This window comes from Hydra vulgaris, chromosome 11 (genome assembly GCF_038396675.1).
Source record: "Hydra vulgaris chromosome 11, alternate assembly HydraT2T_AEP".
Lineage (NCBI taxonomy): Eukaryota > Metazoa > Cnidaria > Hydrozoa > Anthoathecata > Hydridae > Hydra > Hydra vulgaris.
The window spans coordinates 13,280,001-13,297,678 of record NC_088930.1 but is presented as its reverse complement, the minus strand read 5'-3'; the positions used below and the strand labels follow the sequence as shown (position 1 = coordinate 13,297,678).

Sequence of the window (17,678 nt, the reverse complement as noted above, 5' to 3'; positions counted from 1 at the left end):
TTATTTTTTAGTTATTAATTATTTTTTAATTGTGATATATAATATTTTATACAGTTATAAATTATTTGTTATTATTTTCATTTTAGCCATTTATTGTATATGTTTTATTCTACCGTGAATTATTATGTTTTTTCTTTGTTTATTATTTTTAATTTTATATTTTTTTTCTGTTTTTTTTTTTTTTGCCAAAAGGGCTTAACGTAATTTTTTGTTTTGTTTGTAATGTTTGTTGTAACTTTAGTTTTGTTTTGATTTTCTCAGTACTTTTCTGTTTATATTTTATTTATTTATTTAGTCATATTATTTGCAATAAATTTTGGTTATTATATTATAAGAACTTTGATTAATATATTTACTAAATCTTTATAATTTTTTTTAGCAGAAGTCGTTTTTATGTCATCGTTAGTTGTTACGTTTTGTCAGTTATAAACTGTAATATATTTGTAACTGAAACTTTGTATGTATAAGCTATTGTTGTATGGAAAGTTATACTGATTTATTTAAATTAATATAATTATTATATTATTATTATTACTATTGTTAAAATAACATATTATTATTATTATCATTATTATCATAAATGTTATTTTTATTATTATTACCATTACTATTTTAATCATTGTCAATAGGTGTTTACTTAATGTTAGTAGTGTTTACTATTTGTAAACAACCTTGAAATGTAATACCAAGTATTTCAGAAGTATTTACCTCCCTCCTCCTACTTGTCAACAACTTGTCAAACTTTTAAGAGACCCCCTATAAAACTTCGTCAACAATTAATTTACCCCCCCCCCCCCCTATCTTATGTAAAATTAAAAAAATATTAAAAAAATTAAACATTTTTAAATAGGAGTAATAGTTGTAGTTTACAACTTATAGAAAAAGTGTTTAAAAGTAAAATGTTAAAAAAAAAAACTTATTTTAACTTTCAACTTATAAACATTTTTTAAATATATAGCCATTTAAAATTACAATGGCTTGCTCTAAACAAAAAATGAGTAGGAGTAAAAGTAATTACTACATGCAACACTATTGGTTTAAACTTCCATGCAACACTATTGGTTTAAACTTACATGCAACACTATTGGTTTAAACTTCTTTCAGTGCATGATAGAAGGTAAAAAAAACTAAATTCACTCAACTTATCGAAGAACTGCAAGTCGATATTATTTTAATAATAAAAAAATCGTTTCAGTTATGGAATTTAAAGGAACAAAGAGAAACATTAAAACTTTGAAGGAGGAGAGTATTCCTCGATGTTTTCCGAAATTCTTACTATGATAAAAAAAATCGTTACTAACAAATTTTTTAATAAGATCTTCAAGATCATCTTTTACAAAACAAGTTTATATTTTTAAGTTTTTATATTACGATTAATAAACACACACACACACACACACACACTCACACACACACATATATATATTGTTTTTGCATGGATAACGTTAGCATTTAGGTAATTTGGGATAGCAATAGTAACCAACGTGCCTGTCAACAGACCTACTCCTAGATAATGTCAAATATTTATCATAATACTTTTGTCATAATTTATATACAGTGCAGAGTCACAAAACGTAAATGTGCCAATCCTCATTACTTTAACTTTAAACCTAATCCAATTTCACATTGAAAGCAATCTAATTCTAATAGAGTCTAGCATAACAAAATAATACATTTGATAATTCATATAAACAAGTGGTTAGCAATCTTTTAAGACAGGAGACCCAAAGTTTATAATTTATAAAAATTTTCTAGTTTTTAAAGAGCTACTTACATCTTGTTTTCAATATTATAATTGTATTTATGCATGGGGCTGGAGAGTCCCATTATAACATTGAAATTTTAGCATCAAATGTTTATACCAGAGTTGGCAACCTGCTTGCGAGCAGCAGCTCGCCGACTCTGGTATAAACATTTAAATAATATAATGTAGATTATGTACTTAAATAAACCTTTATTTGTTTTTACATCAGGCCAACAAACACAAACTTTGAAAAAATAATAGTGCTACGAGTAAAAATCTCGCGTGTGCTCATTTAGTTCTGTATGTTTCAGGTATTTATGAAGCACAACACGGTTTAAAAAAGTAGAATATAGAAAATGTCATTAAATTACTAAAGGTTGGGTGAGTATGTAACACAAGACTACAAATGAAGCCTAATTTTCTTTTTTTTAAGTTTAGTGCAGCCGTAGTTTAGATTAGTTAATTTTAGTGGTCAGTAACTTAAAAAATTTACAACAATCCGTAATAAATTTATAGACTTTTGAAAAATCATAAATGTTCGATATGTTTAAATTACCAACAAAGATGTGCTGCATCAAACACCTCTATACTAACAGTCTTAAGATACTTGTGCATATCTGCGACACAAGTACTGTACTTTGAGAACATAATAGAATACTGGAAACAGTTATCGTTTAAAAATTCTCTTTTAACTAATTTAAATGTTCATCTAGTCGATTTTTGAAAATGTTGATGGAAGTCGCGTCAATTACTATTTGCGGCAGGGTATTCCACTGAAACACTACACGGTTCGTAAAGAATTTCTCTCTTAGCATGCAATTTGAGTACTCTTTGCTGTGCAAGTCTTTGATTATGACCAAGCATAATATACTTTGATGACGAAGGACGATTGAATAATACATGAAAGTTTATTTCATCAAATCCACGCATGAGCTTGAACATCAGAATTAAATTACCTCTTATTCTTCTTTCTTTAAGTGTCGTAAGACCTAACATGACTCTTCGCTGCTTGGCGGTGCGATGCTTAATCTAAGGAATGGTTTTTGTAGCACGGCTTTAAACGTTTTCTAGCGCTTCTATGTCTGCCCGTTGGTAACGGGCAGACGCATAGAAGCGTAGGTGGTAATGTATGGTAACTTCGCTTGGATACCGTACTCTAGGTGAGGACGAAAATACGTGGTGTACACTTCTTTCCACAGTGAAAAACTACGGCTGCGAATAGTTTTTTTCATCCACTCTAAAGAGCGATTAGCGTTCACCGCAACTGCTAAAACTTGAGCATTACGTTTAAGATCATTTGAGATAAGAACTCCAAGATCTCTCTCAAACTGAGCAACTTCGATTGCAAGTGGCAGGCCGTCTGATCTTGGTATGTAATAGTTTTGATACCTTTTTATTGGCCAGTATGTATGACTAGTAACTAAGTATGTATGCATGACTAGTAACGAAGTAACAAAATTTATTTAAAAAAGTAACGTTGTTGACGTCAAATTTTTTGACCCTCTTCCTTTGTCAAAAATTTTCAAAAAGTTCCAGGCCCTTCCCTCCCCCTATTTTGCTGACGTCATTAATGGACAGCCCCATATATACGATTGATTCATTGATTAAAGGTAACGTGATTGATTTAAAATATTAATCATAAAACTAGAATAATTGATTTAAACCAGTCATGTTTGAAGACATATTTCATAAAATAGAAGAGAAAATAAATTTTTTGATTTTTATTTGTATAAAGCAATTTCAATAACTTAGTGACCTTTACAAAAATATTACGATTTACGTTTTAAAGAAATTGCATTAAAAATAGAAATGCATTAAAAATAAACTTTTCTAATAAAAATTAGGATAGGGCACAAAAATCAGATAGAATAGAAATTCATTGATTAAGTGCTCCAAATTTCAATTATCAAGCATGTAGCTATGTAATGAAATCTTAGTTTGGCCAAGACAGGGTTTTCGTTTTCGTTTTCGTTAGTATCATCAAAAACAAAAAAGTGATCCTAAATCATTTTTAACAATATTTGATTTTATTCCGTTTAACATAAATATTTATTTAACAAGGAAAAATATATCTTTTTATATTTTTTTTATTTGAAGGCAAAAGCGTTTACAGAAAAAAAATACTTTTATTTTAGGGTTAGTATATTTTTATACTTTTTATGCGAAAATGCTTTTTTTTTTTAAAATTACTCGTGACAAACTCTTTTAGTTTGTCAAACTCTTTTAGTTTGTCAAGCTCATGTTTATATTGAGTAAAACAGCCGTGGATATTGTAGCTGAGGTTTTGTCATACCAACAATCTTGTTGTACAAGACGTTGTTGGTATGACAACAACGTCTTGTACAACAAGACGTTGTTGGTATGACAAATCCTCGACGATTATATCGTCCTTTTTCGACGGGTATTAGTAATAGTACCTAAAGATGTTTTATTTACAAAAAATACGGAGCCTTCTTCACCAAACACGAGACTTGATTAACGTGATGTAATTTTACGAAAATTTTTTAAAAATGTCTTCTTTTACTTGTTTGTCCTGCAGTGTTAAGTTTATAAGTGCAGATTTGCAAAGGATGCATTATAAAACCGAATGGCATCGTTATAACCTAAAAAGAAAAGTTGCAGAATTGCCTCCTGTCACTGAAGAAGAATTCTCAATTAAAGCTGAGCTACAAATAAAAAAGAAAGAAAGTAAAATTCAAGAAAGATCAGTTTCTACATATTGTAAGCTATGCAATAAGAGTTTTTCATCGTTAAATTCTTTTCAAAATCACGTACAGTCAAAAAAGCATCAAGACTTACTAAATAAAAATACCTCAACTGGTACTGAACAACATTACACAGGTAACAAATATTCTTATTTAAAAACATTTGTTATAAGTTAGATAATGGTGCAATAAGATATATAAATTAATCAAAATTTATTACAGCTGAATTCCTCTAATTCGAACTCCCATGATTTGAAAGATCGTTTAAATCAAACAAATTCTTTAGTCTCTTTAGGGTTTAATATTTAGGATTGAACTCCTTTTATTCCAGTTTAATTTATTTCTATTAAAATTTATAGAAAAAGCAAGCAATGCCTTTCTTTTTATGGCTGATTGTGAGAATTTTATACTGATTAAGATTAAAATTAATTGAATAAAACAACACAAAATATACTTTGCACAAAATATTTAAAATTTCATTTTTTTCACCAAACCAACTCTATTGTTTTATGATTATCAAATGATAAATTTTGATAGCAAAGTTATAATCCTTTGTAAATTAGAAGCAAAGATATGTAAATAGAAGAGTGTTGAAATTTAGTTACAGGGGATAATTTATTAAATTAATTTAATTGCTCTTTGTTTTGTGCAAGGATCTTATACTATTATTTAATACTTTTAAATCAGATGCAAGTTATTGATCTCAATGTTATCTATCAAACCCAATGTGCATTGTTAGTGGAGTCCACAGGGTAGTGTATTAGTTCCCATATTATTTCTATTATATGTTAATAATTTAACAGCCCTAACAAATATCTGGGTTGTTCTTTAAACTGTATGTGGATGATATAAAATCATAGTTCATACTGGGACATGATTTTAAGCCAAGAACCATAATAAGAACTATAATAACAGCAACTATAATAGTTGTTGCTCTAAATAGGCTTGTACTTTAAATAGGCAGAAATGTGGTAACTAACAGTTGCTAATAGTAAGTGTTTTGCACTTTAAAGCACCTTCTTCATTATGCAAAGATATAAAAGGTAACTATATGTTAGGGGTTATTCCATGTAAAAGTGGGACCATCATTTCAGTCACCCCTTAGATTTTCTTTAAATTTTAACCTATTAATGAAACATGAAAAAATGCAAAGTTATGAAACATGAAAAAATGCAAAGCTATGACATTTTGAAATTCAGCCTAAAACGTTTCTTTTTTTACGAAGTCTATCATTATGGATTTTGTAGTTGTACTATTAATTGAATAATTTAAGATCTAGTGGAAGAATGTGGCTAAAAATTAATGTCTTACCATTTTTGAGGGTGCTGAATTCAAAAATGTAGATAAAATAATGAAATTTAAATTTTTTTATAGTTATTTTTTTATTTTAAAATGGTCAGTCAAATTTTTTGTTCTGTTACCATGGGTTGCGCTTTCATTAATTCCGGGAGTTGCCCAAGTCTCATGGGTTTGATTTTTTTTAAAATAAAGTAGGTGATCCTAGGCTATCTTTATAAATAAGATGATTTTGGTTTCTTAAAGCGTAATAAAGATATGTCATTTTGAAATTTAGACAAAAAATTTCTTTCTTTGGCCACTATTCTCTAGTTTTGTGTGAAAAATTCAAGTTCTAGTAGAGAAATATGACTGAAAATTGGTACCTGGCCATTTTTAAAGGTGTTAGATACAAAGATGAAGAGAAATTAACCCAATTCCTAATATTTTAGAATAATTTTTGATTTTTAGAATGTCAACAGTCCTTTTTTTTCTTCTTGTAACCATAATTTGCATTTCGCTTATTTCTGGAGTTGCCTTACTCTCATTGTGAAATAAGATGTTTTGGAAAATGTTGTCTTAAAGCATAGAAAAGATATTTCATTTTGAAATTTAGACAAAAAAATTTTTTATTTTGCATCTATTCTCTATTATAGATTTTACAGCGATATTTTTTGTGTGAATAATTTAAGTTCTAGTAGAGAAATATGACTGCAAATTGGTATCTGACCATTTTTAAAGGTGTTAAATACAAAGATGAAGAGAAATTACCCCAATTCCTAATATTTTAAAATAATTTTTGAATTTTAATATGTCAACAGTCCATTTTTTTTCTTTTAATCATAATTTGCATTTCACTTATTTCTGGAGTTGCCTTACTCTCATTGTGAAATAAGAGGTTTTATTAAAGTTTAGGTGAAAGTAAATATAAAATTATATTGCTTTGCATAACTTGCATATTTATCTATTTTTTCAAAATTATACATAGAAATATAATTTACTATACAACACATTAAACAATTTTTTTTTATTATTATTCTAATAATTAGATATTATTTCAAAATATTGGTTGCGTGCTAAAATTTTAGGTTACATGCTCAAATGTTGTGTTAAAAAATAAGAAACTTAAATGCAAACTTTTTTGAAAATATTAAAAACCTGCTTTATTGAAAAAAGCTCAAAAATAAAAATGAAAAGGAATAACCAAATATTACCAAAATTAAAGTTTTTATCATTTAAATAATGAAAGTAAAATATTATTCAACTTTCACTAAAAAGATAAAACTTGTTCAAATAGAGTTTCATCTTATTTTGAGATTTGGTACTAACGTCCAGAAGATGTTGAAGGTGTTTTAACAAGAGAAATGACATTCATTCTTGGCACCCAGTAATTATCATCATGCTTTGGCCAATAGTACGACCGACTTGGATAATGTGGATGCATAAACTTTACCATAAAATCATCATTCTCTTTAACAACTTCAGTAACCATACCAAGCCAGTAAAAATCGTCTTATTTGCAAAATAGGTATTGTGACATCATAAGATGTCACAATACCTATTTTGATAGTTTCATATTTTTGTTATTTTAATAATTTCTTATTTTTGTTTTTTGTGGAAGTCAAATATTAGAGCAAAATTATTATCATCGGATACCCTTTTCATTTTTATAATTGAATGAGAAGATGGTATAAATTGATGGAAACTTCTTGTCCCAGGAATAGTTGTTGCTATTAAAAGTCTATCAGTAAGTTTGTTTCTTACTAGATCCATTTCTTCAGCATTGACATACACAAACTTAATCCCACTGATTGACTTTTGACAGTATTCAAACATTGCTTGAGAAGACAGTATATGACCTGTGGTTAGACTCTGCAAGCTAGCTGTTGCAACAAGCCTTTTAACAGTGTCACCTATTCCATCACATGGAAATTTGCCATGGCTTGTTGCAAAGAAATTCCAGATGCAACTAACAGAAAAATTTTGAGCGTGGTGACATAAATTGTCAAAATGTTTGCAGTTTTTACACTGCCCTGCACAGCCATCAGAAAAATAATGAATTTTTGTAATTGTGGGACAAAGATGAGTTTTTATATGATTAATGGTTTTATGCATAACTTCATTGATAAATCCAACATCGTGATTCAAATCATCTAAAATTACACAAAAAGAAGATATTTCCAATTTCACTTTCTTGTAGTAGGTGACAACTGGATGAAGGGAAAATTGACTCTTGCTCCAATGGTAACTCTGTATCTTGTCTTGTACTACAAAAGTGTAATTCTCTGCAAAAGCTGCCAGTATGATAGCCTCATCAATACTAATTTTTTTTAGATGCTTTAGATAGCTTGATTGTAATTTTGCTATAAATGAATGAGAAGTAATATTTTCAAATTTTTCACACAAGAGCTCTATGAATTCATTTAATGGAAGTTTTATTGTTAATAGTTCAGTTCTATCTGTTGTTGTCCACTGATTGAAATCCACTGACTGTTCATTTTCATCACTGTCATATTGTTCTTTTGGATCATCATTTTGTGTGAGATACTGCTGAAAATAATTTTGGGCAGCTTGTATGCAAGGACAACTATTGCATCGGTGAATCATGCAAGCTTTAGATTTTCATTGAAAAGATTGTCTGCTTTTGCAGACAATCTTTTCAATGATTTCATGGTAAGATGTTTCAAGGCCTATAGCACTCAACATTAGTTTAACATTTTGGTGTATTGTACACACACAAACAGAATGTGTACCTTTTGGACCAGCAAGGATGCACCAATTAGGCCGAAGACTGCAAAATTTAGAAAATCCAATTTCATGGCCTGGGTACTTTGTCTTATATGCCACTTAGAGCTCCTTTAAGTTACACAAAATCATTTTTTTTGACATTTTTTTCCCCCAACACTTACACAATCTTTTTTACCTGGCATTTGCCTTGAATATTCATCGTCACAGTAAAAAAGCTTTACAAGTTCTATAACATCTTTACTGATTCGATGCCGTTCAACCACATCAGGGTATGCTATGATGCCTTTTTGGTTGTGTAAAAACTTTACATTTTGAATTTTGTGGTTGGAAACTGAAAACTCTTTTGCTGTTTTTCTGAGAGACCAAGATTTTGGGGTTAATGTCAAAATTTGAAGTTGCTGCCTTTTGTTAGAAACCTTAAGTTTTTCTTTCATGCATTCTACAAGAAAGTCTAGATCACCAGCTTTGGTTTGAATTTCCTTTAGAACTTCATTTTTTGGTGCAACAAGATCAGATTCAGTTACATCCAGAGCAGTTGCAAGCTTCTTAATAACGGCTTCTTCAACTTGCTTTATCTTTCTCTTTCCAAGTGAAGGCTTGTTAGAGGTTTTGGGTAAATGAACTTTTAGAGGAGACATTTCAAGTTCGCATAGAGTACTGTTGAGCAATGATCTTGTTGATTTCAGTATAATTTCTTTTTCCATATTATATTCAGTTAATTTTATCTCCAACTCATTCTCTACTGATTCTTCATTTGATGCTAATTTATGTCTGCATTGTGGACAAAGTTTTTCACCTGAAACGACGAATTTGCCTTTACTGCATAGGTACTTTGCTGTATCCAAGTTGATTTCATGAAGATTACCTAAAAAAAGGGAAAAACTCTTTTAATATGTATAAAAATTTTAATAAAACCTTAAAAAGTTTAATGTTGTATGGCATTTAATAGTGCACTTTCAGAAGTCAGTTAAAAGGTTAAATATAGCTAAAATAGAATTTGGCTGCCAATAATTTCATTATTGTAACTCACAACATTTTCACAAAACTAAAAGCTATGATTGCTACAAATACCTTTTATAACTTTGTTATTAGTATTAAATGGATTGCAGCACCGTGTTTATTTAGTTGTATAATGCTTCAAATAAACATGTTTATGATGGAGACAAGTTGTTGGTTTGACATTTATTATTGAGAGCCCAGACCTCCACATTAATATTTCTCTTTCATATTCAGGAATATCTTCTAAAGGTTCAATTCCCAGCAACGATGTATATGTTGTGAGATGACATTCACTATCTAGGTTGATTCCAATGGAGCACTGTTGGCTGTTTGCCATGACTAAGAAACTGAATTACCAAACAAGATTTAATAATTATTTAATCTAAAATTAAAATAATTTTTTTTAATTGAAATTTGTTATTGTTAACTGTTATTTCAAAACTATATTTAGGCAACATAAGTGACGTCCCAAAACTATATTTATACATCACAGCAGGCGCTGCAAAACTATATTTTTCATGATAATTCACTTCACAAAACTTTATTTATATATCAAAACCAACCTTAATAAACTGTTTTTACACACCACAATTGAACCCATGAGAGTCAGGCAATTTGTGAAAATGTTAACCTGTTGTATGGTTAAGTAATATTATATGATTTTAAAATTCAAAAATTATTCTAAAATATTAGGTATTAGGTTAATTTCTCTTCATCTTTGTATCCAACACCTTTAAAAATGGCCAGGTACCAATTTTCAGTCATATTTCTATAATAGAGAATAGTGACCAGGTACCAATTTTCCACTATTCTATAATAGAGAATAGTGGCCAAAGAAAGAAATTTTTTGTCTAAATTTCAAAATGACATATATTTATTATGCTTTAAGAAACCAAAACCATCTTATTTATAAAGATAGCCTAGGATCACCTACTTGTACACTCCGGGAATTAATGAAAGCGCAACCCATGGTAACAGAACAAAAAGTTTGACTGGCTATTTTAAAATAAAAAAATAACAATGAAAAAATTTAAATTTCATTATTTTATCTACATTTTTGAATTCAGCACCCTCAAAAATGGTCAGATACCAATTTTTAGCCACATTCTTCCACTAGATCTTAAATTGTTCAATTAAAAGTACTACTACAAAGTTCATAATGGTGGAAGTGGAAAAAAATAGGGCGTTTTAGGCTGAATTTCAAAATGTCATAACTTTTGAACTGTTTGGATTTGGGAGCTCAAGCTTTTTTTTTGGTTATATTGATAGGTACCACTGGTTCAAATTTGAAGGAAATCTGAGAGGGCGACTTCAATTTTTTGTCCCAATTTTACATGGAATTACCCTTAGGTTATTGTACTTTGGTTTAGTCTTCCAACCCAAAAGATCTAGGAGTAACAATGAACTTTAACCTTTACTATAAAAAAAATTTTTTTCAACGTCATCCATCAAGCTAACTAGAGCATACTTAATTTTGAAATGCTTTAAAGCTTGTGACCCTTGTATCCTAGTTATATCTTTTATTATCTATATAAGACTAAATATTGCTCTCCAATTTGGTTGCCACACTAAGTTGGATTGATTAAAACAGTTAAAAGTGTCCAACCAAAATTCACAAAAAAAATTAGGTTCCTTAGAAATATGTCTTATCATATATGACTACAGTTGCTTGGTTTAGAATTACTTGAAGTGTGACATCTAAAAAATAACCTGTTTTTAAATTCTTTTCAAACTTTTTAAAAACTTTGCAAACAATCAATGTTTTTTGCAATTGATAACATTAGCTACACCTGACATTAGGGTTGGGGTCAAATACATGTATGTGTTTGTATTTGGTAAAAATGGGCTAAATTGGCGTATTTGTATTATATTTGATAAAAAAATTGTATTTGATTAAAATTTTTGATTATTTTTGTATTTAATTGTATTTGAATTTGTATTTATGAAATTGTATTTGTGAAATTGTATTTGGTTAAAATTTATTCAGTTCCATAAACTAGGTTAACCGGTTTTTTTGGGCAACACCAAGAGGTTCATTTTTTTTCTTCATTTTGAACACTAAAATAAATTAAAGTTTGTTTTTAAGGGATATTTGTTAGAAGACTTGTTTTTATTCTTCTATTTAGTAAATTAATTTATCAGTCTTGGTTTATACCTAAATTATAAATATTTTTATTGAAATTTCTGTTTGGAAAATACTGATTCCATATACTTGTATTTGAATTTGTGTTAAGAAATTTATATTTAATGTTTTTGTAGTTGTATTTGTATTTGATTAAACGTATTTGACCCCAACCCTACCCCGGGTTATATTTATAAAATATGCCATATATCAGATCGCACTTATTTTTGAGTGTAATACTAACGTGTATGCATTTGTTAAGAGACAGACAGAAAAACAAAAAGCGCGTTTCTTAAATTTTGCTTATGCAAACATTGGTATTTGGTTGAGATTTTTCAAAATAGACGCATTACTTCAGCAATTTTTTTTTCAAAATAATTTTGCGATTGATAGTTTTTTATTTATTTTAAAAAACACATATTTAAAATAGAAAAACAATTAATTTCAGTGACCTTAAAAAACAAATCCAAAACATAATTACTTTTTTCAAAAGCGTTACTTTTAAGTAACTTTACATGCTAAAACATAATTAGTTATTTTAAAATAACTAATTATGTTTTAGCATGGTTTTTGCATGCGCTCACAAAAGCATCCAAAATTTTACTTAAAATGAATGCTTTTGCAAAAACTTCAAAAGAAACCGTGGTCAAACATTTCGATTGCTTTCTTTTATTGAAGAAAGTGATCATAATGTTCAAGCATGGTTTCTTTTATATAATTAGCAATTATATAAAAGAAACCATGACAAAAAAGTTTAAAGCAAATGAATTCATTATAAATAAAGTTTTGAATGCTTTTTTTTTAATTTTTTTATTTTCCTTAAAGTGAAGTAATGTTTGTTTGCATAATAAAATAATTTAAAAAGTTTTTTTTTTGTGCATTTATCAATAATTTTGTAAATGTGTAAAAAAAATTTTTTTTTGAAAAACAAAAATTGAATAAATTTACCAAGCAGCTTTGATGTATTTAATAACTTAATAACTAGAATAAAAGTTGTTTGAAAATAAAACTCCCTTATTTGATATAAATCTCTTAAATTTATTTATTGACGTTCCTCATTAAATAAAGATACGCAAGTCAACGTTCATTTAAAAAAAACAACACTATATGTTGCGCCCTGGGATAGTTAAAAAATAGTTGGCAGATGCGATTGTTTCAAGATTATTGAAACAATCGAAAATGTTGGTATATTGTAAAACATAAGACACAAATTATAAAGATACAGAAATTCTTTTCTTTAATCAAACCAAAATGCATTGTACTGAGTTTTGTTGGTGAAAGTATGGTTTCTTGAAATATTTATAAAGTTATCTCTGTATTTGTCAGCTAAGTGCTCAATGCTGAGTTTTGTTTTGTTGTATTCTACCTGATCCAATTCTATGCTTTGATAAAACTGATCAAAGGCTTCATCGTCAGGCACACTTTTTTGAGTAAAACTATTTTTAGCATTTGCAGTCAGATCATTTTTTTTGACCTTTTTTATTAAATTCAATCACCAAGTTTACTATAATCAGCTTAGGCCTAAATTGACTGTGGTTTTAGCAATTGGTCTTTGATACCAGAGGTAAAGTTTAGAAACATTTAAAACTGCAACAGCTGCATAAACAGCAGAGTTAAGCTCAGTTCAGCAGAGTTTTTAGTTATTTTCAGCAGAGCTTTTAGTTATTTTCAGCAGAGCTTTTAGTTATTTTCTCATATTGCATTTCTAGCAAATATAAACTTGGTACCAAATCACCAATATGTAAAGGAGTAACTGGACATTTTACTGTTTCAAAATAATTTTTTTGGTATGCTTTGTATAAACAAATCAACATTAAAAAGCTTGATGACCAACAAGTTAAATTTTCGTTTCCTAATCTTTTATTTTCATTTTGTTGAAATATTCGAGCAATTTAAAAAATCTTTTAGCTTTTAAGCCATAACGAAATGGTTATTAAATATAATATAACGGTAGAATCTTGTTAGATAATAGGGTAATTACCCTAGGGTAATTATTGTTTCAATTACAAAATTCATAAGTAGTTAACTACTTCCATCACAAATTTTAAAGTAGCTATAATGTTTCTAACTACCATTATAACTGCAGTTAAGTTACTTGCAGTTAATTGTGAGTTTATTAAATCATTGTGAAGATATGACTATTTCACTATGACAAGGTTCTAACTGCATTTTGGGGGTATTTATTTTTTAATGAAGAGTGAAACATTTTTTATTTACAAATATCGATACTAAAGGCAAATGCTTATGTTATCATGCGTGAAAAATATTATCGATTGATACTAATAATTTTTTATGGTAGGAACATAACAATTTTTGGCACCAATTTACTCAAAACTACTCACAGATCAGTTATAACCTTGTCAAACCAACGCAACAAAATGTTGAGAAAAGAAAGAAATTTGTTTATATCAAACATTTAAAAAATGTAATATTAAATTTAATTAATATAAAAAAAAATTGGAAGAAAGTAAACATTCCATAATAGCATTTCATTTATTTAACATTTGTTTAACATTTATTTAACTTGTTTTGCAGTAAAATGGTAAAATGATTGCCATTGAAAAACTAAGATTATATGAGGGCTTATGACGCAGATTTTGCCCACCTCTCGCTCCTCACCATTTTTTTTCTGGAGGACTTTTACGTTTTTTTCTGAAATATCAAGTAAAAATTCAAGAAAAAAATTAAATTTTTTTTTTATTATCTAATAGAGAACTTATTTTTTTCTGCAAATGTCAGATCATATAATTGACGATTTGAAATTTCTCAGTCAATTTTAATTAGATTTTAATGTTCTTTTTGTCTAAACAGATATATATATATATATATTTATATATATATATATATATATATATATATATATATATATATATATATATATATATATATATATATATATATATATATATATATGAAGAACCCTTAGATGTTGTCCGAAAGGTTTTTCCATATTTTGTTGACAAAAAGTAAAAATTAAAATGCAAGACCGGAATTTTTTTTTTTAATTAATTGATAGACTGCCTGCCCCAACCAAACCCTCAGTCGATGTAGCAGCACTCCCTTGCGGGTCAGGCTAAAAGATAGTAGATGTAGCAGCACTCCCTTGCTGGTCAGGCTATTTGTCAGTCGATGTAGCAGCACTCCCTTGTGAGTCAGGCTATTTGTCAGTCGATGTAGCAGCACTCCCTTGCGAATCAGGCTATTTGTCAGTCGATGTAGCAACACTCCGCGCATGATTTACAGTAAAAAAAATAAAAATAAAAACATTTTATTAAAAAAATTAAAAATAAAAACATTTTATTAAAAAAAATAAAAATAAAAACATTGTTTATATTGTTAAAAACATTCAGAATGTTTTTAAAAACATTCTGTTCAATTAAATTTGCGTTTTTGTGGTTTTTTTAAAAAATGATTTATTTGTAATACTAATATTTGTAATACAAACTATAGATCTATATATATATATATATATATATATATATATATAGATCTATATATATATATATATATATATATATATATATATATATATATATATATATATATATATATATATATATATATATATATATATATATATATATATATATATATATACATATATATATATATATATATATATATATATATATATATATATATATATATTTTATATATATATATATATATATATATATATATATGTATATATATAAAAAACAAATGGTATTAATATTATCTATTTGCTTGGCAAAGTTACATATTCATGTTCAAACATATATTTACAGTATAAATAATGAAATTCAAGCATCTTTTAAAGATGTTTCTTAAGTCTTTTTTACAGTGCAGCTTAAGTATTAATTGTCTATGAGCCATCCTGGCCCTGACAAATCCACCTCTACTCTCAAATCCACAAACAAATTTAAATGCATCTGTTATCTCTAACTGCTCTTTCCTAAAACTGTTTCAAAAGTGTTTCAAAAGGTAACTCAAAGAAATTGTCAAAATCTTTTTTAGGTATTCGATTAGTAAACACAGGTTCTAATGTATCTGCTTTATCTCAGTGAATCAGTTCCTGTATGGGCATATTTTCCAGATTGAGTTTGATCTTCTTCGTTGACCTGAATCGAGTGTCTCCATTTTCTGAACTTTTCCGAATCTCTTTGATAGTTTTAATTGCAAACCTTCTTAAAAGACAAAGTATATAAGACAGGGCTTGTGATGAAGAAAATCGTCAAGCGTGTTATATCGCGCTCGTAAAATTAGAATATGTTTTCATCGAGCGTGATTATGTGCGCTCGAAATGATGTCGGCGAGTGCGATCATGAAAATTGCTAAAGGCGATGCTCATAAAAAACTTTTTATTTTTTTATATCTTTTTTTATTTGTTACATAATTCTTTCGTCAAAAAATGTTTGAATTAGTATCACACTCATGAAACTACTTCAACGAAGTAGATTTTTATACTTCCAAACTTCTTGTATAATGTCAGATCGCGATTTTATTTTTAACTATTTATGTTATAAAAAAATAATATCAAACAAAAACGCAACTTCTTATTGATTTACTATTGAAGTATAATTTAGTGACTTAGTTTTGATTCGTTGTTTTGATATATGTATTTTAAAATGTTACGCTGTAAACTTAATTAACGGTTAATGGTTTTTATATTTCTTGATATTTTTTATTCAAATTAATTATTTAATTTTTTTCTAAAATTTCTTTTTTAAATTACGTTTTTTTTATCTTAAAAAAATAACACAAGAATAATTTGAAATAATAATAAATTAGAATAATAACTTTCCATTTAATAAATGTTGACGTCATTACTTAGTTTCCTTTTCGAATGCGATTGCGAACATTCTAAACAACAGAGTCGTTTTAAATTTGAGTTAAAATAAATAATAGTTAATAAAAAAACCTATACTATAAACAAAAACTAATTTTAAAAATTACTCTATTATTAATATTTATTTTGATTATAAACGATGTGTGGAATATTACAAACAATAAATCAAATAAATCTTACTTGATATTTTCACAAGATTAAAAATACTCTGCAGTTTCAATTTTCTTATAGTGGTTTTCTAATTTTCTATTCTTATTTTATTTGCGCATTTTTGTATTCACATTGTGTTTCCACGTGCACATTCCATAATTGAAATTAGTGACTATTTACAACTTCAAACTGCTCATTCATTACGTTAGTGCAAAAGAGAATGACGTAGTGATTTTTATATTTTATATTAGTGCTTTGATAATAGAATATCTTTAATAAAAAATCTTTTTTAAATATTTTATGAAAATAAAAAAATAATCCCGAACTATTGGACGAGCGTTATTTTATACGCTCGTTATAAGCTGAGCGAGCGTTGTTTATCGCGCAGAGAGCGTTTGAAAATACCGTTTACGGGTGCGTTTAACGAGCAGAGCGCGATCGCGCTCGCTTCATCACTAGCCCTGTAAGATCAAAAATTTTCCATTGCAGAGTCTTTAATTAAACCAAGCATTTAAACTTAAAGCTTAAAGTTCAACAAAACCGCTGCGTAAAAGTGCAAATGATCTCCAATTACCATTTTAAAATTAGTTTAGCATTGCATAATTTATGAACAACCCCTAAGATATAAAAAGAAACATTTGTATGGCTAATTTTTGCAAAATGATTATATATATATATATATATATATATATATATATATATATATATATATATATATATATATATATAATTTTTTTTATTAATTTACCTCCTCCTTCTACTCACCTCACTACAGACAAGGAGACTACTTAGTTGTGGTTATAAACCCTTTCTCAACTCTGTTACTCAAAAGCGCAAACCTTGGCGAACAAGGTTGCTGCGCGAGAAACAAGTTAAGCGCGGTACTACCAGGGACAAGGTTGAATTGAACTCAGAACCTCTTGCTTATGAAGTGAGCGCACAACCACTACCGCATATATACATCAGGCCTTGTTAAGAAGCGCTACGCAGCTCGCATTTTGCTTGCGAAAAGGCGATTTGCCTACGCGTTCAGCAGTTTTGCGCTACGCAAAAACTTATATCTTTTAGAATATTTAAATTATCTTTTGATTATCGTTAACGTGACAT

The 17,678-nt window shown here is 28.0% G+C and overlaps 1 protein-coding gene across 1 annotated transcript in view; it reads left to right on the top strand.

Annotated features, from left to right (window-relative positions):
* The first annotated feature begins 4,139 nt into the window (after positions 1–4,139).
* The window catches only part of LOC100203371 (cytoplasmic 60S subunit biogenesis factor ZNF622), a 15,459-nt gene continuing 1,920 nt past the window's right edge, over positions 4,140–17,678 (top strand). Inside the window, exon 1 of the mRNA XM_065810164.1 lies at positions 4,140–4,585. Coding sequence (XP_065666236.1) covers positions 4,255–4,585 — 331 coding nt within the window. The 5' untranslated portion in view covers positions 4,140–4,254. The remainder of the gene's footprint in view (positions 4,586–17,678) is intronic.